The 24,278-nt window shown below is 33.4% G+C and overlaps 1 protein-coding gene across 2 annotated transcripts in view; it reads right to left on the bottom strand.

The window, feature by feature from the left end:
- Positions 1-8,251: 8,251 nt before the first annotated feature.
- The window catches only part of LOC117112761 (N-chimaerin-like), a 35,836-nt gene continuing 19,809 nt past the window's right edge, over positions 8,252-24,278 (bottom strand). For both annotated transcript variants that reach the window (XM_033255921.1, XM_033255920.1), the window contains 9 exons: positions 23,534-23,650; positions 22,446-22,740; positions 21,327-21,422; positions 20,572-20,653; positions 19,613-19,786; positions 17,170-17,247; positions 15,615-15,752; positions 11,329-11,443; positions 8,252-8,674 (listed from right to left, as the gene is read on the bottom strand). In XM_033255921.1, the coding sequence (XP_033111812.1) occupies positions 8,497-8,674; positions 11,329-11,443; positions 15,615-15,752; positions 17,170-17,247; positions 19,613-19,786; positions 20,572-20,653; positions 21,327-21,422; positions 22,446-22,740; positions 23,534-23,650 (1,273 nt within the window). In that variant the 3' untranslated portion in view covers positions 8,252-8,496. The remainder of the gene's footprint in view (positions 8,675-11,328; positions 11,444-15,614; positions 15,753-17,169; positions 17,248-19,612; positions 19,787-20,571; positions 20,654-21,326; positions 21,423-22,445; positions 22,741-23,533; positions 23,651-24,278) is intronic.

Below are 24,278 nucleotides of genomic sequence, written 5' to 3' on the forward strand. Positions count from 1 at the left end.
TATAAATTATTATACACGTGTATTCACTTCATAAATACATGCATTTTCTAGGAATCGCACTTCCTTCGACAGCTTCTCCTAGGGTCCCAGCCCCAGCCCCGGCCTACATTATTTCTATTAGTCAAATGAATTAAATATAAAATGTGATTAATTAACATATTATTTCGATGGACATAACTACTGCGAAATAGTATTTGTAGTGGAGCTACTGTATTATCTTGGTTAAAATGTTTTCCATTTTAGGTGTCCGGATTCTACTAATTTATTTTCTCTAGATTAAAACCTTGACTCCAATCCTTCCCTAATCCTCATTACGAGAATCAGGATAACATCTCCTTCTGGAAGAACAGTACCCGTACAGGCTTCCAAATATAAACAATAGGCCGAAGAATTACATTAAAATTAAACAGTTATTAAAACATTTTGTTGGGAGGTCGCAAATTGTTCCAACATTTTGGAAATAACGTCTGGTAGAGGGCGCTAGCAACTATGTCACTACCTGTCTCTTATACACATCTAGATGTGTATAAGAGACAGGTACTGTTAGACCAATTCAAGTGTCATATAACACGTGATAATAATTAATGATTTAATAATTATACATAAACAAATAAAAAAAACAATGTTAAAATATTGGTACGAATAACCATTATATATATTCGTTCCAATATATAGGCCTACATATTATTCGCATATATTACACACATATAATTAGCCAATATATATGTGGGTGTGTGTGGGGTGTAGAGGTGGGCCTGTTGGTGTAGGCCTAGTTATTTGTATATATAGGTTTATATATATTATATAGCAAGATGCATACAAGAAACATGGTCAATTCGTTATTAACTGAGTGTACTAATTTATACTTGCAACCCTGGGTCATCAGTGGGACCACTTATGTAGTTAATATAATGTCCCTAGGGCAAGCAATAATAAACTATTCGTGACATGCATTATTACGTTTTACAGGCCCAGAGCAAGAATATTTGACGAATTAATGCAGAGACACCTGTAATTACAATCGCTGTACGACCACGGTGTGATAAGAAGTATCCATTCTATTATTACGACCGACCTCTTTCTTTGTTTGTCGACAAAAACAATCTATCCGGATAAGACTATAGTTTAATTTTATAAATTATTGTACACGTGTATTCACTTAATAAATACATGCATTTTCTAGGAATCGCACTTCCTTCGACAGCTTCTCCTAGGGTCCCAGCCCCAGGTGTGGTTTTCTGATCATTTGGTGGTCACAGTAAGCCTAAAGTATTTCTATTAGTCAAATGAATTAAATATAAAAAGTGATTAATTAACATATTATTTCGATGGACATAACTACTGCGAAATAGTATTTGTAGTGGAGCTACTGTATTATCTTGGTTAAAATGTTTTCCATTTTAGGTGTCCGGATTCAACTAATTTATTTTTCTCTAGATTAAAACCTTGACTCCAATCCTTCCCTAATCCTCATTACGAGAATCAAGATAACATCTCCTTCTGGAAGAACAGTATCCGTACAGGCTTCCAAATATAAACAATAGGCCTAAGAACTACATGAAAATTAAAACAGTTATTAAAACATTTTGTTGGAAGGTCGCAAATTGTTGCAACATTTTGGAAATATCGTCTGATAGAGGGCGCTAGCAACTATGTCACTACAGAGCCGACTGCAGTATTGGATAACAGCGCACAAAGTGGTGTTCCACATTTGAAATTAATATAAAAACGTTTCAAGTTGCCAAATCGATGCTTCGGTAACCTAGCCCGAATGTTCATTCCCCAAAACATTATATAACGATAAGATCTGCTTAACTCAGGTTCAAAAATACTTTGTTTAGGTACACATTCGAAATAAGAATTAAATGAAATTGATCCGAAACCGGGAAGTGTGTTTTGAGATAGACTTTCACAATCTAAAAGGCACAAAATTTGAACAATAGGTTTGGATATTACTATTTATGTCGTGTAAAAAAAGGACTAAAACATAGACTTGTTTCATTACTTTTAATACAGCAGCCTATTTTTACCATCTCATCTCTTAGTGCTTGAGGCCTATCGCGACTTTAATGTGTTGCTTGAAAGTTAGCATGAATGTGAAGATATTTTTATTGCAAGGTGAATATCCTCCTATAAATACAGCTAGTCACATTGACTGGCCTAGGTAAGCATGTTTAACAAGTGTTTTTTGACCATGAGTACTTACACCCAGTACTATGCTAGTGTCACTGTTTAACAACTCCCTTATAATAATTATTAAATCATTGTCACAAAATAACAAATAAATGTTTCCAATAACGCAAGGGAAATCGACAGGAACCGAGAACACGTGAATAAAAAAGTGGCCGACTCTAGAGTAATTGCTTTTCTTTATATTCTTTATCAGTAATTATGCTTTATTAATCATGTTTAGGTCTAATTAATATTTAAGACTGGTTTTAGTTTGAGACTTGGCATTGTTGAATATTTTGATCCGCATATCATCCATACTAGTGGCGGGAAACGCGCACATTTTGCCAAGGAGTGTAGGGAGCGACGACGAGAATCGACAACCAGGGCGGATCCAGAATTTTTCAGACGGAGGAGGGGGTGGGGGGCACAACATATTCAGAATAGATAAGTGAGAGTGCTAATTTCAATATATGCCTTGAGATTTTAAAATTTAGTGGCAAAACGTGGGGCACCTTCCCCCCGTGCTCTGGGGATGGGGAGGGGGTTGTGATGTTCCCGGATAATAGTATAGTTTAGAAATACCAATTCTTCTTATCGAGTCACTACATAGCTAGTGTGTATGATCCTGCTTACGTAGTGTGGTGTAGGATGGATACCTGACATGGGCCGCGACGTAAACGCTCCTTCTGTGGCCGGACAGGGGATTGGAAATGGACCAGTACACCGGGGTAACCCCCTACTCTTATCGAATGATGTACTGGGTTCTTTTAAGTGCACACGAGCCAATTGTGTACACTGGACCTACGGTTTAGAGTCCTTATGCCCCTTTCTCACATTCACGATTTTTGCTACGATGGAGCACGATTTTAAAAAGTTCTAAAATCGCGCTCTATCGTAGTGATTCGTGCTCAAAGTTCAAATTTTACGTTTCATCAAGACGCTACTAGGACGCCGTCAAGATGTATTACGGCACTAATGCGATAGTACGACGACATTTTACGAATTATAACGATAGAGTTACGATTTGTGACGACGTACTACGAATTACCAAAATTTTAATTCCACGTCACTACGATTTTACAAAGACGCAAGCACGACGTTAGCACGATTTAAAAAGACGCACATCACAAAAACAAACATCACATGACATGATAAAAAAGCGCACTGTTCAAACACCATCAATATTTGCAAGCTGCTGCTATAGAAGAAGAAAATTTGTTGGCTGCTACAGTTTTGATAATCAAGAGTAAGCGTCGGTTACGTCGAATGTATAGGCCTAAACGAAGTGTATGTGTACAGCCATGGCTCTTACGTCGTCCATATTTTAGACAGTATGAACACTTACTAGTAGAGTTAAATAGAGAAGACCCAAGAGGCTTCAGAAACTTCCTCCAAGTGAGCAAGGAATTGTTCAGCGTGTTGAAAAACTTATCTGACACAGAGTCACGTGATATAAACCACGGTCTTGATGGTATCCTGGTGGCATCGTATCTAATCGTCTCAGCACCGCAGCGACGTCTTGGCTTGTCGTAGGTGTTGTTGGTATTACGAATGGACAAGACACAGTCACGACAAACGACGACAACGTTACGACACTCACACGATGCCGCTGTGGTAGACCAACATCTTTTTCACGGCTACGACTGAGCACGATTTTTTTTAACATTCCAAAAAAATCGTGCTCCATCACGATGACATCAAGATCCAGTACGATGCAATACGATGAATTATTTTTGACCACATTCACGGCGACGCCATTGCGATTTTTCAAAATGGAAAAATCGTGCTGTCGTAGCAAAAATCGTGAATGTGGGAAAGGGGCATTATCCGGGAAGACTTGTTCCACCACTGGAACCATAGAGGAGCGTGACGTTCGAGCGCCTATATTATCGCCAATCGACTCGCCATGTACCAATTATCTAAGTGATTTCACAATTCGAGATTCAGGGAAAGGTGATGGGGGAAAGCGCCCTTTTCCAAACCCTGGAATCGTATTGTTAAGTTCCCCAAAGCGTACAAGGCATATTGTTACAGTCTCGTTGTGCTCATTCCTACAATATTTAACTCCATGTTAAAAATGAAATTGACTAAAAATATTGTATTCAAATAAGACGTTGAAGATTTTCCAACTTTAAACCTACTCTAATTGCGTAGGTCGAGATTCCTTATTTTTTAAAATTGTGTTTGTATATACAGTACAAGAAATGTTTTAAACGTATAGAAAAAAGAATGCGATCTATTTTAACGAATAAAAGTATAAAGCGTGTAAAATCACAATGTACATAATTTTTTTTTAAAGAAAAATTTACAAAAAAAAAAAAAAAAAAAAAATGGTACAGTAATTCTGAAAATCTAAAAGAAACTTATTATTTATATATATCCAGTAAGGGGAACGTGCCCCCCGTTTTGCCACTAAATTTAAAAATTGTCAATGCAAAACAATGTTATGTGCTACTCACCTATAATGAGACTGTTGGGCACCCAAGATGTGTATAAGAGACAGGTGTACACTGGACCTACGGTTTATAGTCCTATATGTGTTAACATGTATAGTGTAGGTTTTAACCAGGGAACAGCCCCTGATGGAAGATAGAATGATAAAGAATATGTGTTAACATTTATAGTGTAGGTTTTAACCTGGGAACAATGAAGGAGCCTAGGAAATAAAGACCAAGGAACAGTAAATTAGGGGATAATACAAGATTGTCCCCACACCCCATCATGTTTACCTCTGTTTAACACCCCTTCTTAATGATATTATTAAATATAGTGTATTCTTTTTTTCACTAACCCTACCCAATACCCATGGAGGTATAAAGTAAGACTTTGATGCACTCGATGAGGAACCACCAAGATTACTGCATTGTTACAGTGCAAGGATAGGTCTTTTGTAAGACAGGGTATAGGAGGAAAGGAGTGCATTAAGCGACACGTGGGGGAAATCCGCTTTAAAAGTACATTGTTTAAAGAAAGTAACATGTTTTATCCGAACCAGTCTTTATCGAATAATTAAGATCAGTATTTCAGGTCGACAATAAGAGGTTGGTGTAGAACAAAGCTTTTTACACGGATCATAAGCATATTCCGTGGTATAGGAAAGTAGAGAACCATTAAGCTAGCATTTATGAGCTCCTTGATCAGGCTGGGAATTAAGGTATTTTTATTGTCGATTGTGGGAGTTAAATTATAGTGCACATAAAGTCGCATTCAACCTGATTATAACGTCTGTTAGTAACTCGTCCGTCTGCTTGTATCGATCATTCCCCATCGTCTGCAAACTGAGTGGACCCACAATGATCGCGTCAATAATCAATCACACAGAATTTGTAAAAAAAAAACAATTAGGGCCTTTTTTGGCCAGGTGTGGCGCCAGCGGGGGGGGGAGGTGCGCAAGGGACTCACCCGTCGGGAAGAGCTCCCCCACCCTCCGTCGGGGGGAAAACCACAAATCGTCGGGGAGAAAAAAAATGTATATGCATTTTTTACAAATTAGTAGACTTAAAAATCGATTAAAGAAGCCTTTGAAACCCCTGAATTGATATTTTTCGCCTGAAGCACTTTCAAAAGATCGCCCTCTGAAACACTTTCTCGACACCCGACCACGCCCTAAATTTTTGGCGGGGAAATCGGCCCCCGTCGGGGAACCTCGGACCCCTTCCCCACCCCCATCGGCGCCACCACTGATTTTGGTCGGATAATGAATTACAGATCACAAGGTCTATACAACTCTTATTGTAACTGATTAAACAAAAAGTACGTATAAACTTTGGATTACAACTGCAACTTCTAATGGTACGAAATAAAAACAACTCATTCTACGAAAACAACCTCTATGAAACTTCTAGTAATGATTACCTAAATATTTAATCAATTTAACGAGGTTTAATGCGCATGTGCAAGAAGAGAATTACTAGTTTGCATAGTTCTCTAGCTTCTCATCTCAACAAATTCATAAACAAACAAAATAGATATAAATTTCTTTAAAATCGAATTATAAAGTTTAGATATGTACATAAATAAATTATCTATTCCAACAGGGCTAAAATGATTTCTAAAAAATCAGTTACTGTATGTACCGTAATATTTTATCATACAACACTACACCAGAGAAATATTTGTTGCCCAAGTTCAAAGAAGTCAAAGAACATATCACATTAGAAAGCCTATAGGAAGACTTTTTTACCAAGGAATTTAGTATTAGATTCGGACATCATTCCATCTAGAAATTGTTGTTTTTTTTTGTTTTTTTTTGCTTTAATCTGTATCAAATCATTGGGGAAGATGATTTGTCCGCTTTTTAGTTGCTTAAGCTTCACCCTCCACAATCCGACTTTCCATCGTGTCCTTTGGACAAATGAATAAACTAAAACAAACCATTCTGAAATGCATACAAATAAAAGGATTTAAATGTTCAGATAGAACATAAAAACCCCCACCCCGTTCGTCCACCTACCTTTCCACTCACTCACACTTTCCACCAAAACACTCATTAGCCTCAAAAATAATGTACTTAACTAATAACATTACGTAATTTATAACAATCTAATATATATTACAGTAAAATAATAAGCTTTGTTATTAATCATGTTTCAGCTTACAGATACTTATAAACAATAATAATAATAATAATAATAATAACATTAATAGCGATAAAGAGATGACAGCAACAATAAAACGTACATATAACAAAATTCGCTTATTCTGACTGTACATGGAGAAGCACACACCGTAATAAGATTTCAATCTTGCATAAATTAAAAGAGTACACTTGACTTGCATACCTGCAATTAGTACTCGTATTGAATAACAACATTATCACACTCTGAGACGGACGCTAACTGGAAGGTCAAAATAAGTAGATATATTTCACACAAGATGATCGCCGTCGCCGATTAAAAAATTATTATTGATAATTACAATTAGATAAACAAAATAATATTTTCTATTTAATAATAGACAAAATTCTTCTAATTCTCAAAATTTATAAAAACAAATTATATAAACAAACAAAATACGTTATAACTAAAAACTACATATTTTATTTCAGTTGCAACCTAAAAGATATTGCAGTATAAAAACACAGCTAAAGCTGCATATTCAACAGTTTACAGCTTCTAAAAGCAATTAACACTGTATAATATCCACGCAAAATATTGATTCCTTTTATCTGTAATACCATCATTTCATGAATTATTCAGCCCCACGCTTTCACAATTGAGTCTTAAAATTCGCCTGACTTATATACAGAGCTGGGACAAAGAGTTAAACAAAAATATCATATGAGTATAGTCAGCAAGTTACATTATACAAAATATTACCATTATTGCAAACAATGTGTCAGCAGTGAAACTGCTATTTATAACTGATTGTCATTTATATTATCTTTGTTCATTTTTTTTTTTCATTTTTATTACTGCTTTGGGAGTGAGTAAATGTAATCATCAAATTTGGTTTATACTCATGTTAAAAAATAACCACATTAATTGTGGTTATTTAATAAAGCTGTCTCTTATACACATCTAGATGTGTATAAGAGACAGCAATTAATCAACACCAATTAATCAATATCTACCAATCAATACTGAGGGTCTAAAATGATCAGCAGTTTCACCCTCATTAAATATGATTGAAATAAATAAAAAAATAAATATATTGATGAATCTATATCAATAAGCAATCCAATATCAATACCAGTCAAAACATATCAACCTATCAATCGAGGACCAATATGAAAACAAGCGTTCGAGCTTATAGGGTCATCCTATCTTGCTCTTATTGTTATTTTGTGTTTTTGTATTTTATATTGTATCTTGATGTAATGAGAGCAATAAACCAATAAAAAAAATCAATATGTTACTAAGCACTGATTAACCAAAATTGATATACCAATAAGTCAATCAGTACAGCAGTACTGTGTGGGGGATGGATTATTTGCATGATATTATTATTAAACAAAAACAATATACATTATTACTCTTCAATTGATCAGAATTATATGTCAGTCAATGATAACTGATGATAAATTGCATTTAACAGTCTCTCTGTTACATCTTGATTGCGCAATAAAAAAAATCAATATGTTACTAAGCACTGATTAACCAAAATTGATATACCAATAAGTCAATCAGTACAGCAGTACTGTGTGGGGGATGGATTATTTGCATGATATTATTATTAAACAAAAACAATATACATTATTACTCTTCAATTGATCAGAATTATATGTCAGTCAATGATAACTGATGATAAATTGCATTTAACAGTCTCTCTGTTACATCTTGATTGCGCACTTTTAAAACCAAAGTGGACAATAATCCATTGGTTTTACTTATCAAAAATTTTATCATGATCTTCCAGGAATAATTCCACAACTTTTTTCTGGTACTGAAGAAGTATGAGGTTGTTGAGGGACTGGTCGTCAGGGGAGCGGAATATCGTTGGTCCAAACACAATTGCTATGTTCTCAACACTCATCTTGTTTTTCTCCTGGTGATGACTTACTCTGTGAAGAACAATAACAAAACAATAACAAAATATAAGAGACAACATTAAACGCACATTTAACTTAACTCTCAACTCCTTAGTATAGTGAAGTCCTGCTTCCCCACTCCAACTGAGATAAGTTTTATACCTTCCCTCATCCTAACCAAGTGATACCCCTATCGCAACAAACACTAACACTGCCCTCAAACCCCAACTAAGCTAAATAATACTCCTCACAAGATGTCATCAGAACCATATTTTAGTCATGTCACACGTTTTTGTGAAAACATTTTTGACAGTTCGAAGAGGACTTAAGCCTTGTCATGAGACTGTCTATGTAGAGCATTGTATGTATGTTTATGCTCTTGGATGAAATAAATTTAAAATGTGGCAAAGACAAGCCAAACCAGTCGCTCCTTGCTTAAATTGATTTTTATTTATTAATACAGGGTTAAACAGTAAAATGTGAGCTATAAAATGATAAAAGAATCATTTAAATCTGACAAGCTGTATGTTTATGAGTTAAACTAACAGCTGTTTAAAGAACAAATATTGAGAAATCAGCCTTCAAAGTTTACGATTTTGGGCATTTCTCAGGCAGAAATTGTCACCAAATCATTAAAAATTGTTTTTTTAACATTGAAAACGGGGAAAATAACTACATAGCATGATGAATAGATAGGCTTGTTTAGTGCAATAAAATAGGTTTTAAAAATTTTGACATTCCATCATTGTTCGGCCATTATTTCTGAAACAGGATTTGCGATGAGTGATTGATTTGGCTTGTCTTTTCCACAAATAATAAAAAAAAATTCTTTGTAAATTCTACACCCTCATGTTTTGGTTGTCCTATAGTAGATTTATTACAATATTTAAAAAACTACTGATTCAGTATGAAGGATATTTTAATCGGAATATGCTTATAACATACGTAACCTTCAGGTAAAAGATTATTATCGGAATAACAACTACGTTCACCTTATCAATGCATCACTCAATCAAAATATGAATATTTTTAGCATAAATTGTGTTTTAATTATCAATTACCAATGATAGCTTGGAGCAAATATTATTAATCTATTTCAATTACTCTGCTGTCATAACAATCTGCTCTACTGGAGTGATTTAATGTAATTCGCAGCCTAGCAATATGACATTAAACGCTAGAAAATGAGTTTGACCAAATATACTTAATGATCCTAAACAATGCTAAATGTTGTATGTATCATTAATGATATGATTCCCATGCTTCTATTAAAGGTGATACAGAAAGTGCAGGTACCTTTGCTATACTTAGCATGTATATTCGCTTACACGTATAAAGTACACAAACTTACACAAATGCGTAAAAATTGTATTTACATGTATAAGTACGTGGAAAGCAGACCTACACATATTGATATACTGTAGGTAAGTGCAATTAAAAGCATGCATGAGTTTAAAGGCTAGTATTTGCCTGGGGCGGATCAAGACATATGCAAGAGGGGAGGGAACTGTAGTGTTGGCCTAGATGATAAAGATGAAAGTATCAGACAAACAGTGGGAGAGGGAGAATTTGGAGAAGGTATCTTCTTCCAAATAAGGGGTGATTAAATATCATATATTATCGACTTAGAAGGCCTACTTTTTTTTTCATTTTCTGAGCACTCTCTTGCCTTTGTACATTGCAAACTTAATGCAAGGTACAAGTCACAGATTAGATTGGATTAGATTTTATTTTGTCTAATAAATAAAACCCAATTAGAAAGATAATACATTGAAATGTGAATGTCATCGATGTCACCATCAATCTGCAAATGAGTATGAATATCATAACAATCTGATTTTTGACAGTATTAAAGCATGGATTACTCCATTATTTTCTGGCAGCAAATTTGAAAACAACCATTGGCTATTTCACCTGTATAAAATGGGAGGGGGGAGGGGAGGGAATGTACACATTGTTGACACTTCCCCCTGATTCTCTAAAGCTGCTACCTGTTTCACTTTCACTAAAATTAAAATCAGTTTTAATGCCCTCTTTGAAATAATTACAGTGCAATACAATTGCTCTAAACATTCACAAAATAAAAAACATGAAATATATAACCAAACAAAACAATAAACTACTGCAGGAAATACTACTGTCCTCCTGCCGACCAATGGTTATTTACTCCCAGTTGAAAGAAAACCTTATGGTTCTTAATATCTTTATGGTTCTAACTAAGTCAGTGCATAGATCGTAAAAAAAATGTATTCTGAATGGATTTGGTGATTGCCATATTTTGTATGTTAGCAGCTGGTATATTTATTTTGTGAATAGAAGTACTTTTTACTTGTGTAGGAAAGTGCACAATGTATGTGGAAGGTGCATGCACTTCCACACAGATGTGGGAAGTGCACATATTTGCCTTAGATACAGAGAAATGCCTACGCAGGTAACGGACCATTTCAGAATGTCAATCAAACTTAACAACTGACCAATCAAGAACAGGAATAATATTCTTGTTAGATATGCACATATTATGTGCATATCTAACAAGCACACATGTTGTCCGATGAACACACATGTTTGCATATGTTTTAACACTATCCTTTTGTGGGACCTCAGCAATAACATCAATAAGGTAGGGCTTAGCAGAGGTCCATTGAGAGGAACGCATTAAGAGGCTAATTTAAAAGTACTAGGCATACCTGCGGAGGTGCTCCGTAACACACTTAAGGGTCTGGTAGTGCGCCAGCTTTATGCTGTGTAACTCCTTTGTAGCATTGTAAATACTGTCAAACCTTTCATGCTCATCAGTTATTCCTTTAGAAAAAAAAAATATTATATTTATTAATAATACATTTAGCATGACAAATTTCTGTATGTTTTACATTAAACTTCTTGAATATTTAATTCAATTCATATTTCTTATGCAACCCTATTTTTATGTATATGTTCTAATTATAATTAATCATATTTGAAGAGAGAAGTCCTAATATTGTCCCTCAAACCATTACAAAAACAAACACAGCACAAAAAATATACTGTATATACCATACTTTCTCTGGTATAAGCTCACCATCTTTCAACATGAATTGGGAAAATTTTTATGGTGGGCTTATAACTGAGGAATCCCAGTTCATACAAAAATTAAAAAAAAAAAACTTTAGGGATGGCCAATCAAAAGGAATAGTCTTTTAGTTAAGAGTAGTTAAGTTCTATTATTGTAATGTTTTAATGTGCTGTAGGGCCTCTTTGAAGTTTTCACTGAGAGGGCTGCTCTACTGAAACAAAACTTAATAAATAAACAAACAGTAAACAATAATAATAACAATAATAACTGCAATAAAAGAAATTAGAAAAAATATAAATAACAACAATAATAATTATTATCATACACAACACAAAAATAAAATACCATATTTAATTTGTGTGTGGGAGCCAAAATGTAATTTAAAATTGTTACTAATTTCAATCTATTGTTACTTTCAAAAAGTAACAATAAATTGAAATTATATCATATTATGACAGATAATAAACAATAAATTCCCATAAATGAAAAAAATTATTATTGATAATTACAATTAGATAAACAAAATAATATTTTCTATTTAATAATAGACAAAATTCTTCTAATTCTCGAAAAATTTATAAAAACAAATTATATAAACAAACAAAATACGTTATAACTAAAAACTACATATTTTATTTCAGTTGCAACCTAAAAGATATTGCAGTATAAAAACACAGCTAAAGCTGCATATTCAACAGTTTACAGCTTCTAAAAGCAATTAACACTGTATAATATCCACGCAAAATATTGATTCCTTTTATCTGTAATACCATCATTTCATGAATTATTCAGCCCCACGCTTTCACAATTGAGTCTTAAAATTCGCCTGACTTATATACAGAGCTGGGACAAAGAGTTAAACAAAAATATCATATGAGTATAGTCAGCAAGTTACATTATACAAAATATTACCATTATTGCAAACAATGTGTCAGCAGTGAAACTGCTATTTATAACTGATTGTCATTTATATTATCTTTGTTCATTTTTTTTTTTCATTTTTATTACTGCTTTGGGAGTGAGTAAATGTAATCATCAAATTTGGTTTATACTCATGTTAAAAAATAACCACATTAATTGTGGTTATTTAATAAAGTTAAAATTATCCTGCACTTTAATACACAATGCACAATATCATATGAATTTGAAATGTTTGGCTGAGTGTTTGGCCATGAACTCAGTCAACATTGGGTTTTAATTGGAGTCAGATCACTCTGCTCCTTGAATAATCAAAAAAAGAAAATTCAATTTTAATTTAATTTATTTAATTTTTAAAGAAAGAACAGATTTGCACAGTACACACATCTAGTAATAACTCATTTAACAATGAGTTGCTGTTACTCAAGAAACTATAAATAGTCAATATGAGGCAAAAATAGGAATATAAATGTATGTCTTTATTAGCTCTTTAAATTGAGCTAAAATATTAAAAGTAGACCTAAATATTTAAAATTCTTTTTAATAATGTAAAATCAGGAAACATTTAACATGGACCATTAAACTAATTTAACTGTTCCCTGGTAAAATAGAAATTGGCTGGTAATTAGTTTACGAACTTTTGTAGCAAAAAAGGTTATAAATAAGCTTTACAGGGGCTTGCAATGATGCGCATAAAAATTCAAAATATACACAACACAACTAGCAAGATTTTTAAATGAAGTTGAACAGAAGCTGTAAAAATTCAATGAACACAGATACAAAGCAATCGAACTGATGACTTATCCGACCTTCAAACATAAATAGAACATCTGCAGGCGTAGGAGTACACTGCAGGTATGTTGTCTGTATAAACTTTCTATATACATAAAAACAATTTTATGGCATTGTATCAATTGTTGTCTATTTTCGTCCTTCATGCATACCTCTGCACATATCTTAATGTTTTGTCCAGACTATTAAGATTTATGTGGCAAAAATTCTGTGATATACCCATATATGGACATGATCATATACATAAATAGAACATCTGCAGGCATAGGAGTATACTGCTGGTATGTTGTTCATATATATTTTCTATATACGTAATAAACTTGTTATGGCATTGTATCAACTACTGTCTATTTTCATCCTTTATGCATACCTCTGCACATATTTAATGCTTTGTCCAGACTGTATCAAGTTTTTATATGTGACAAATATTCTATGATTTATCCATATATAGGCATGATGATGTCATATCACACCCATATACGGGTATATCCTTGTTATTTTGTCACATAAAGTTACTAATTAAATATAATTATTATATAAGTTATTATCTTTCAATTGAATGTAGAACAATAGAATATTTTCCAAATAAATTAATAGACACATAAATGAAACTGGTAATATATTCTTTGTCTTGTCAACTTAAACATTTCAATAATAGTCTGTGTATTAATATCGCATTTGTTTCGATAAACAGTATTTTATTAATATGTGATTAATCAATAAATATGCAGTACCAAGATATGTCTGCAAATTTATAACTTATTGTATTTGATCTTATTTAATGAGCAATTATATTATTAATCTATAGTCCAACATATTTTATAAAAGATATAAAAAGTTATGAAAATGATGTATATGTCTATCTGTAATATACAAAAAATTGCCAAATAACAAATAATCAATCTATCAATCAACCTGTCAACCACATGTAATTTTTTGCAAGTTACTTTGAATAGAATAATGTATATAGCCCAATAAGACTTAAAATTAATCGTTTTTCTCAGAAAAAAACAATTGATGCCAGCATTTTTTTATTAGTAAATCCTCTAAAAATGTATTTATTTTGCATTTAAATTTTTAAAAAGTAGAAAATTTCAACAAAGAGGAGAGAAATTCTGATCTGTCGTCGTCTTACAATGTGATGCAATTAGAGAGCTTTCGATTTGTGCGACGACGCAACGGAATCACTCAGGCATGACCGTCCTACCTGGTGTCCTACGTTCTCTGCATACGTAGACTTGGCCAAATTGTATTCCAGAATCTACTGAACGAGGTGACATGAACGTTCTCGCATGCACAGATGACTTTTAGTGACGTCATTACGTTCTACGTCCTACCGTCGTCGTGCAATTGAAAGCTCTCTATTACTCAAGGTGTGCACCAATTAAGTACTACTAAACCACAAACACAAATCAATGCATGGCAACAACGGTACTTATTTTTGATAGGTTGTGACTTCTTATGCAATAACAATGAGAAAGTATGCATATGACCATGAAGGAATAACAGTTTCCAAATGATAGGACATAATTAATCAACCTTGCGTGGATGTTATTATGTTTTGACCTTGTCAACATTTTGGATGCTAATTTCATCATAGTTACAATAAAATAAGAATTTATATTCAGTTCATGCTAATTGGAAATATAGTGGCTTGAACAGCTGATGATGATGATACAATATTAAAATAATAGTAATAACATTAACAAAGAAAATATTGTAATACTAATAATAACAATTAGATAAATAATTACAACAAATAACAACTATGATCATAACAATAGCAAAAACAGCAACAACAACAAGTGCTGATGTAGCAACAACAATAAGAGCTGTGTAGCAACAACAGCAACAGTGCAAACAGCAGCAGATGCAACAACAAGAGTTGATGTAGCAACAACAGTAACAGTGGAAACAACAGCAGATGCAACAAGAGCTGATGTAGCAACAGCTGCAACAGTGGAAACAGCAGATGCAACAAGAGCTGATGTAGCAACAAGAGCAACAGTGGAAACAGTAGCAGATGCAACAAGAGCTGATGTAGCAACAACAGCAACAACAACAGTAGCATCAACATCAGAAGCAGCAGCAATAACAACATCTACAATATCAACAGCAACAACACTTACAACTAAAATAACTAGTACAGCAATAATATAATAATAATTCTTATAACATTTATATTTTCAAAGGGATGTAAATTTTACTTACTTGCAGCATTCATGAACTTCTCATAGAGTTCAAAAGGTATAAGTGGGATTGGAAGTTGCCGTAGAAATAGCTTGAGGGCGCCTGCTAGAGCATTGATGTCGGGGACATCATGTGGACCAATCTTTGCATTTTCGTTATCTACCAATTCAAAAATATCATGCAGTTTATGTTATAAAAACCATTCTCAAAAAAGTTTTTTGGCAGGAAAACAACAACTTGTGCTTTTTAAAACGGAAGTTAAAGGTATGATAACCTCAAACTGCTTTTGAACCGCATGACTGATTTGTTCTCCACCAAAGCTTGTGGTAAATTAGAAATAATAACAACCTGTGAATTTTGTATGCAAGGACTTGCAAATTACATAAAATTTTTGAATTAAAAATTTTGCTATACCAGGCTATTCTTGCCCCTCATTTTTCTGTGTTTAAAAATTCTTGCTGTCTTTGCTGGAACTTTGTTTGTTGTTAAACACTGTAAAAAGCTCTGAAATATGTTCCATAACACCAGAGTATAAAATTTGCAAAACAATAATGGGCATTATAAATCAAGTTTAAACTGATTAATCCTTTTATAGAGTTGCTGATTCATGGATTTAATTTTCTGTTATAGTAGTTCTACAAGATTATCATAAATCTAGTTTTCACTTTAAATATTATGCTTTTGAGTTTTACGAGACAGTGCATTCTAGCATGGTTGAGGCATCAATCATTGCCTGTGGCATGATCGACAGCTCAGAATGTTAATATTATTCTTGCAAAAAATATGATTCATCTTTCTTGCCATCTCCATCTTGAAAACAATTCACATAAATATTAATATTTCTTACAATATGGAAGAATTATTAAAAATCATGTAACGGGCTGGATTGATATAGTATGCATGTGAAGTTGATAGGTGGGGGTTCGGATGTTAAAATCTAGTGTAGACTCTCAAAACAGTGCGGTCAATATAACATAAGGAAGGCTGTTTCAAAATTACAAAAAAATAAAATGATATTTTGTCATTTTTTAGAGGACAACATAATTTTTTCTAAAAATATTTACCATTTTAATGTATTACATATGTATGAGATTTTCATGTGAGAGAAAACAATGTTGTACATTCATTAACAGCCTATATTTATGAGAATAGAGATTTCAATTTATTTTATATATTTTCATATATCTATTTAAGCATGCACCAAGGATGGTCAACAGTGAATATATCATTGTCCTACATAAAGGTGACCATCTCTTACACAACACACACATACACACATGAACACATGCGATGCTTTACACAAACTAAATCACAATATGAGGTTTGGGAGTGAAGTTATTTTGGTCGTGAGAAAAAATCCTGCAACACTGACAGGAATTGAACCCAGGACCATGGGATTAGAGGGCAAGCATCTTAACCACCAAAGGTATTGAACTCCACAATATTTATGAATATTTACGATGATGATTATGCATAATTCGCTTACAAATTAAATACACTAGTAGTAATTAGATTTTTAATAATCTACTTATAAATTACATAGTAACTAGAGCCAAAAACTCTGATGAGAACTGACCATTATCAAATGAATGTTGAATATAGTCCACATCATCCAACATGCCTGGCACTCTGTATATACCTTCCATGTCCAGACCTTATAAATAAAAAAAAATAAAAAAAACAAATTAAACACCATAATTATAATATAATTGTTACTAACCTCAATAATGCTGTAAAGATTTCTTTGATCTTGGTACAGATACAAAGTTAATTAACACACAAATACTAACATTTAGTAAGATGAACAGAAAAGAAAAGTGAAAGTATTTTTTTCATTTAGTTTATTTGGTGGTTGTTATACATTAGAGTAATTCATGCATACTTGCATTTGCCTTTTTAACAATATTTTACTTGTACATCAATTAAGAGATTTTAGACAATGCTTTGTAAGTAAAATCAGTTTTGAACTAAGTATTTGCAAGTAAGTCTGACTGTTGTTATTATTTGCTTTAAGAAAGGTGAAGTCAATAATATGTACAGGTATTTACTGACCAATAAATCCAAATGAATTGAATAATGTGTATATTAAGGCAGAACAAATTCCTAAAACCAGAGTGGTCAGACCACATACATCCTACATCCTTGCATATACGTACTTAGAATGCAGGGATGGAGTTATGGAGGCCAGGGTCTCCCAGCCTTGAAGATTTCCACCAAATCTAAAGCTAATATCGTGGCCCTACACCCAGATTTATTAGCCCCTTAACCACCCTTAAAATCTATTCATATTATTTAGAGTTTACCAACAATGTAATCGCCCACCCACCCTAAAAATGTCTACCATTCCCTATTAGTTTTCTACAGCTACAACCCTCAGAAAGTATATATACCACCAAATGACCTCCGATAACCTCTGATTACATGATTACTCATCAAATGATCATGGGGCAGGTGAGTAATCAGCAAACCATAAAATGAAGAGGTTGCAATTGACCTTTTAGCACTGTACTGGCAAATTTCTGGCTCGGGAAAAAAATTCTATTTTTAGAATTATTTATACATTATATTCAATAACCATAATTTAATGCGCATGGATGAAAATTAATGTAATCTTCTATTAATAAAAATGAAAGGTTTTGTGTAGAAAACACCTGGTGCTCTTAATATTTATTCCATTCATGAAATCCTGGTCTATTGATTATTTCTAGCCCCATTCAAAGGGAAAATGTTTGTTTCTATTTCATGTGGGTGAAATGTACTGTGGTTGCTACTAGTTCTCAAGGGCTCAACCAATATCTCCAAATTTGATGTGATGGAGGACGTGAAGTAAATTTTTTCTTTTTCTGTATTTATTGCAATAATAAACTAAAAAATATACAATTGATAAATTCTTTCTGCTGTTCTTCACCCAAAAGAACATAATAATGTTTATATTTTAAAGCAGGTATAAAATAATATGTTAATACCTATTAAATTAGAATCAGAATCCAGAAAAAATTTTATCTCCAAATTGAAGAAATTAAATTATGGGACACTGTAAGTAGATATTTGTTTTGCTTTTGTTCTGAGATACATTCACTCCTGAAGTTAGAGGGTGCTCTTAAATAGAAGTTGATGTATAATCATAGAACAATATCAAAATATTCTTTTCTGTTTTTTCTTGGTTACTGACACAACTATACAATTGCATAATTGTCTCTGGCTACTAACATTATAGATGACTATCCTACCCCTAGAGGGTGCTATTGAATATAGTTTGTTGTACACACATGAATGACGCTTTAAAAAAATTATATAACGTTCTGTAGAATTGAACATGAAACACTCCTAAATTTAGAGGCTGCACTTAAATATAAGTTGCAGTTTTGGAACTTGGAAATAAATAGTACTATTTCAAACTGGGTTACTACTATATTACTGAACATAAAACAGTCCTAAATATAGAGGGCATTCTTGAATATTTGTCTTTTTCCATTAAACTGAAGTTGAGGAGGCTCTGTGATTGTTAATGTGATTGTAGATTGAAAAGTTGAGATTGTATTGTGTGGTAGGAAAAGCAAATCAGAGCAGAACTATTCTAAATAATAATAATAAGTAATATTAATAATAAACAATAACTAAATATATTTTTCTTAAGTAAAAGTACTGATTAATGTTTCAAAATTATATACCAACTACATAGATGCCAGGCATTTGATTGGTTAAAAGCCGACCAATAGTTCCAGCCATGCCCTCCTAGCTGGTCAATATGCCTACAATTTATGTAGTGGTATATAAAACATACATTTACTGGGATTTTAATTAGGTTGTAGTTCAAATTATAGCCCTTGGTGATCTGAGGCTGTATGTCCCTTGACTTAGACTCATAGTACAGCTTCCAGATCATCTCGAGCTATAATTTGAAACATGCCCCTCAACCCAGTAAATATTTGTGTATTATTACTCCCATACATTTAAAACTTTGGTTTACATATACATTTAAATGATTTGGTTGTCAGGCCAATGTTTTGTTCCCTCACCTCTTTCCTCAATCTCTTTGATGCACATGTCTACGACCATTGGACGTGTTGTGTTGTGAGCCTTGACCAATGTGGTCAGATCAATCCCATAAACCCTCTTGATGAGACGCTTATCTGGCATGCAATCTTGCGGAATCTGCTTACAACATTGCTTATGCACACTCAAACCACAATCTGAAAAAAGACAAGCACTTGAAATTGAACAAAAATACATGATACGTATATGGTACGGCCCTGAACAGCGCCCTCATGTGAGAAATTACATAGTGAATATAACAGATGTTATGCAGAAAGAACAGCTTGAACGTTTCTCTGAAAGATGGTGCGTTATTTAAACAGCCTTTCAGATGAAACAAAAAAAATCAGTGGATGGTATTGAATCAACAACCGAAGAACTCCAGAGTTCAGAACAAAAAGAGTGGCTACCAGAAGTTCAAACGACTAAGGCACTGTCTAGATTATGAAATTTCATTTGACAAAAACATGTGACATACCTAAATATGGTCATGATGACATCACATCATGACCATATATAGGCACATTAATACTATATATGGGCATATAGCAGTTTTTTTGTCAAATAAAATTTGATAGTGTCGACGAAATTTTGTTATGCTGCTCTCAGCAGAGCACTGTCAGATTAAGTTACGTCCGGGTTATTAATTTTCTTTGACCAAAAACTGTTACATGCCTATATATAGTCATAATGTGCCTATATATGGTAATGATGTGATGTCATGACCATACTTAGGCATGTTTTTGTCATATAAAATTTGATAGTCGGGACAGGTCTTAACCAATACTGTATGAAAATACACATAAATTGTTTGATCAGATAAGTTTGAAGCTGGGTATGATCATCAGGCAAGGTCTAGTCAAACATTTCCTGTTATATTAGACAACAAAACATAAGAAAATCAGAAAACAGAAATTCTACTTGTTTTGTTTTTCCAACTTACCTGTACACTTGACCCCTTGAGCAATGAGGCCCCACATAAAGTTACCACAATATTCACACCAATGTAGCCCAAATGTATGCACCTGAAAACAATGAAGAATTAAATTTAATGTTATTATTATATATTGAAATCATTTTCAATTCATTCTGTTCACATGAATAAGACATAAGTCTAGCCTCCAAATGGCAACCTCATCCTGCAATAATTATTAACTTTGTTCCAGGCCCTTTATTCCCCAGTTCAATTCCATTACTGGCTTTGTGTTTTTAGCGGAAGTGTACTGTTTTTCAGATGAGAAAATTAAGCAATTGCTCACAAGTGCAAAATGGTCCATGTGCAACTTCAGAAAAGAGCAGGAGGTTTTCCCCTGGTGTAATGCCCTGTCCACTACCAGGGGTACCCCAATAGTCTTGGTCTTTGGAATTATTCTTGGTGTGTTTCACCAAAACAATCCAATCTAATCCAATCCAATATACAGAACTGGGGCAGATGGAGGGGTGCAATGGTGCTATTGCAACCCCTTAATTTGTATTAAGAAAAATAATTGTTGTATTGTATTGTTGATATATTATTTTTATCACTAAAAATATAGTACCGGTAACATTGTAAAAGTATGAGAGTGCAATTAAGGTCCAAATTCTGAAAATTCCACACACCCCCCTACCACCAAATCCTGCATTTGCCCCAACAGAAATATAAGCTGCAAAACAGATTACTTGAATGAAAACTAATGTATAATTATGGAGAAATCATACCTTAAAGTTGTGAGCTTTTTCGTATTGCACTACGATTTCTTCTGGAGGTATGGACACTATTATCCTATCTGGAGTTGATATACAAGATCCATCCACCTGTAAAATAATTATCAAATTGAAGAATTTATTACAAAAAGAATGGAAAGCACAGTACACTGTCCTATAACTTGCACTTCAGGATTTAAAATTTAAATTCTGGAATTCTATGCCACAATCAGAGGCGTAACGCCTATGGGTTCTTGGTGGGGGAGGGGGGGCGGGCGAAGCCCTGGAGGACCCTTCTATTAATAAACAGCACTCTTCTAACAGAACTTTGACATTACGGTCCAATAGAAGATACCCAAAACCAGCAAATTAAATCAATTTAATGCCACGGTTTTAACTCACATAAATAACTCACACAATGTCTTAAGTGGACTCACACGTCTAAACTTCTTTTACACAAAATACCAATTCCCCACTAAAAATGTTCCACATTTATGTTCACGGCAATTATAACAATACACCACATGCTATGGTATTGTTGGATATTTCACTATCAAGGTGCAAGTGCATGGTGCCCAAACATTTTTTTCCCCCTCCCCGGGCCTGTGTCGCGTTGTTACGCCACTGGCCACATACACTGGTGTATATATATACTGTCTCTTATACACATCTAACTGTTACATGCCTATATATAGTCATAATGTGCCTATATACGGGGGGGGGGGGGGGATTTTTTTACCAGTACTATAGTAGTATTTTATCATAACTTCCTTTATTGTTAAACTTGGCCTGTAGGAAACCTCTTTCCCACGAACCTGGTTACGGGCCTGCTATGTTTGTCTCTCTGAATCCAGGAGAAGTATAAATGTTTGGTCTTAGCCAAATATTTGCGAATAACATAAGTTATAAATATTATCTAGAGAGCATTTATTTTAATGTGCTAAATATCACTGATATTTATTCTTTTATATTAATGATGTTTATTCAGTTGTCAACATGTTTATCATGGTTATCTTACGCAATTTCAATATCAAAATTCCCATTTGCATAATAAAGCTATCTAAATCTTTGTTAAAATAAGCATTTGTTTATTTAGGGGGAAAAAATTATTAAAATATTATTTTGGATACTAACAACTGATTGGTTGTATTCTGGTTTCATCCCATCCTGACCATTTTTGTCAAATACATGGCTCAACTGTCCTTTCTCGCTACTTCTTTGTCGCGGTAATCTTACTGTGGCGTACTTGGAATGTTTATCATAGATGGGTTCAGCATCCATGTCCTTGATATAATCAGCTGCTTTGTCTTCCATGTAGAAGTGGATTAGGCCATCCTCGACCAAGTCGTTCATTGAGTTGAACCTCTTGTCTGCTATGTAGTGCATGCCATCATAGAATAGCTTATAATTCCGTGTCATACCACCGTACCTGTACAGATGGAAATACATTGAATTGGGATTGAAATATTTTCCACAATTTGATTTTAATTTTAAAGGGACTCCTGAATGGTTAAAATATAAGAAAAAAACCACTTCCAACCAGTCAGCTCGATGATGATTTATACCCAATACTGTATAAACAAAGTATCATAATAAATGGATAAAATGGATATATGTTCTGATGATGAGTCCTCTACTGTTTATCATGTTACTGGAAAACAGCGACAGCACTAGGATTTGCCTCAAGGTGGGGTCTGATAATTTCTGAGAGACTAGCTGGGCTTAAGGGAATTACCCGTGAAGATTTAAGGGATAATCCTCTGGCACTTAGAAAAACTGGAAAATTTTGGGCTATGCAGTACTTAAAATGTTTCAAGACATTTTGGCACCATCCCCACCACCACCATTGTGCCATCCTCAAGAAAAATGCTGGCAATTTCACACAATTAAGAAATAACAAGGGGAGTATTCTGTCTTTCTTGAAAATAATTTCAACAGAAGAATCATTGATCAGTTATTATACTTATATCGCATTTGCTAAAAACCACATATATTATTACTGTCAACTTCAAGTATGCAAGAATTACAAATAGTTTAAAGATTACATATGTCATTTTTTCTCGGTTACACATAAATTCTTGAACAAAATTGAATAATTATTATAGAAAAAGTATGTAATGTACTGTTACTAAATTCCATACAGATAGGAGGAAATTTTTTCCTGCCTACATCGCAACACTACTCCCTTGTATTTCTAGATTAAATTATATTACCCTTCTCACCTTAGGCCTAAAGTGTAGCTTCCGGGTGCTCGCTGACTCTCACGGACAAGGTAACTCCCCTCCCCAGCCTCTTGCAGCAGGCAATCAGCAACTTCCCTTGACACGGCTCCATGATATCTAATGTAAAAATAGTGTTTAAAAATCACAATTCAGTAAAAATTACTTTGACTTGTGAAAAATGACAGTCTGGAACCTAATCAGCTTTTATGAATAAATTACTACACACAAGTGGTAAAGTGATGTTTTTAAATTATGGTTAAATAATATTGAAATAGATTACTTAATGGAACTGATTCGTCAATGTTTACAACAGTATCTTTCTATACTGTAGATTCATCATCATTCCTAGCCGATTTATTTATTCTATTCTTTATGTTTAAATATTGATTAATCAAAATAATATTTTACTATAATAATTAAATTATAGATTTAATCAATCATAATTTTTAATTAATTTTATTTAAGTATTTCTTCTGACAATAAATTACTGAAATAGGTCCAGGCAGAACGATTTAACTTATAGTTATAAAAATGAGATGACAATAATTATAATTGAAATAAATAAACAACAAAAATATTCTTAGCAAAACTTTATCACTAGTAATAGAGTACTAGCAGATTATTCGAGGAAACAATAACGCCCAAAGGTGTTTATTCTAAAGGGAGGCATTTATTCCAAATTAGGCTCTGGAGAGGACGTTTATATCCGAGGGAGGCATTTATTTGAATAAATACTGTATATATA

The sequence above is a fragment of the Anneissia japonica genome, unplaced genomic scaffold (genome assembly GCF_011630105.1).
Source record: "Anneissia japonica isolate Jap-2015-1 unplaced genomic scaffold, ASM1163010v1 scaffold287809_len330493_cov202, whole genome shotgun sequence".
NCBI classification, from domain to species: Eukaryota; Metazoa; Echinodermata; class Crinoidea; order Comatulida; family Comatulidae; genus Anneissia; species Anneissia japonica.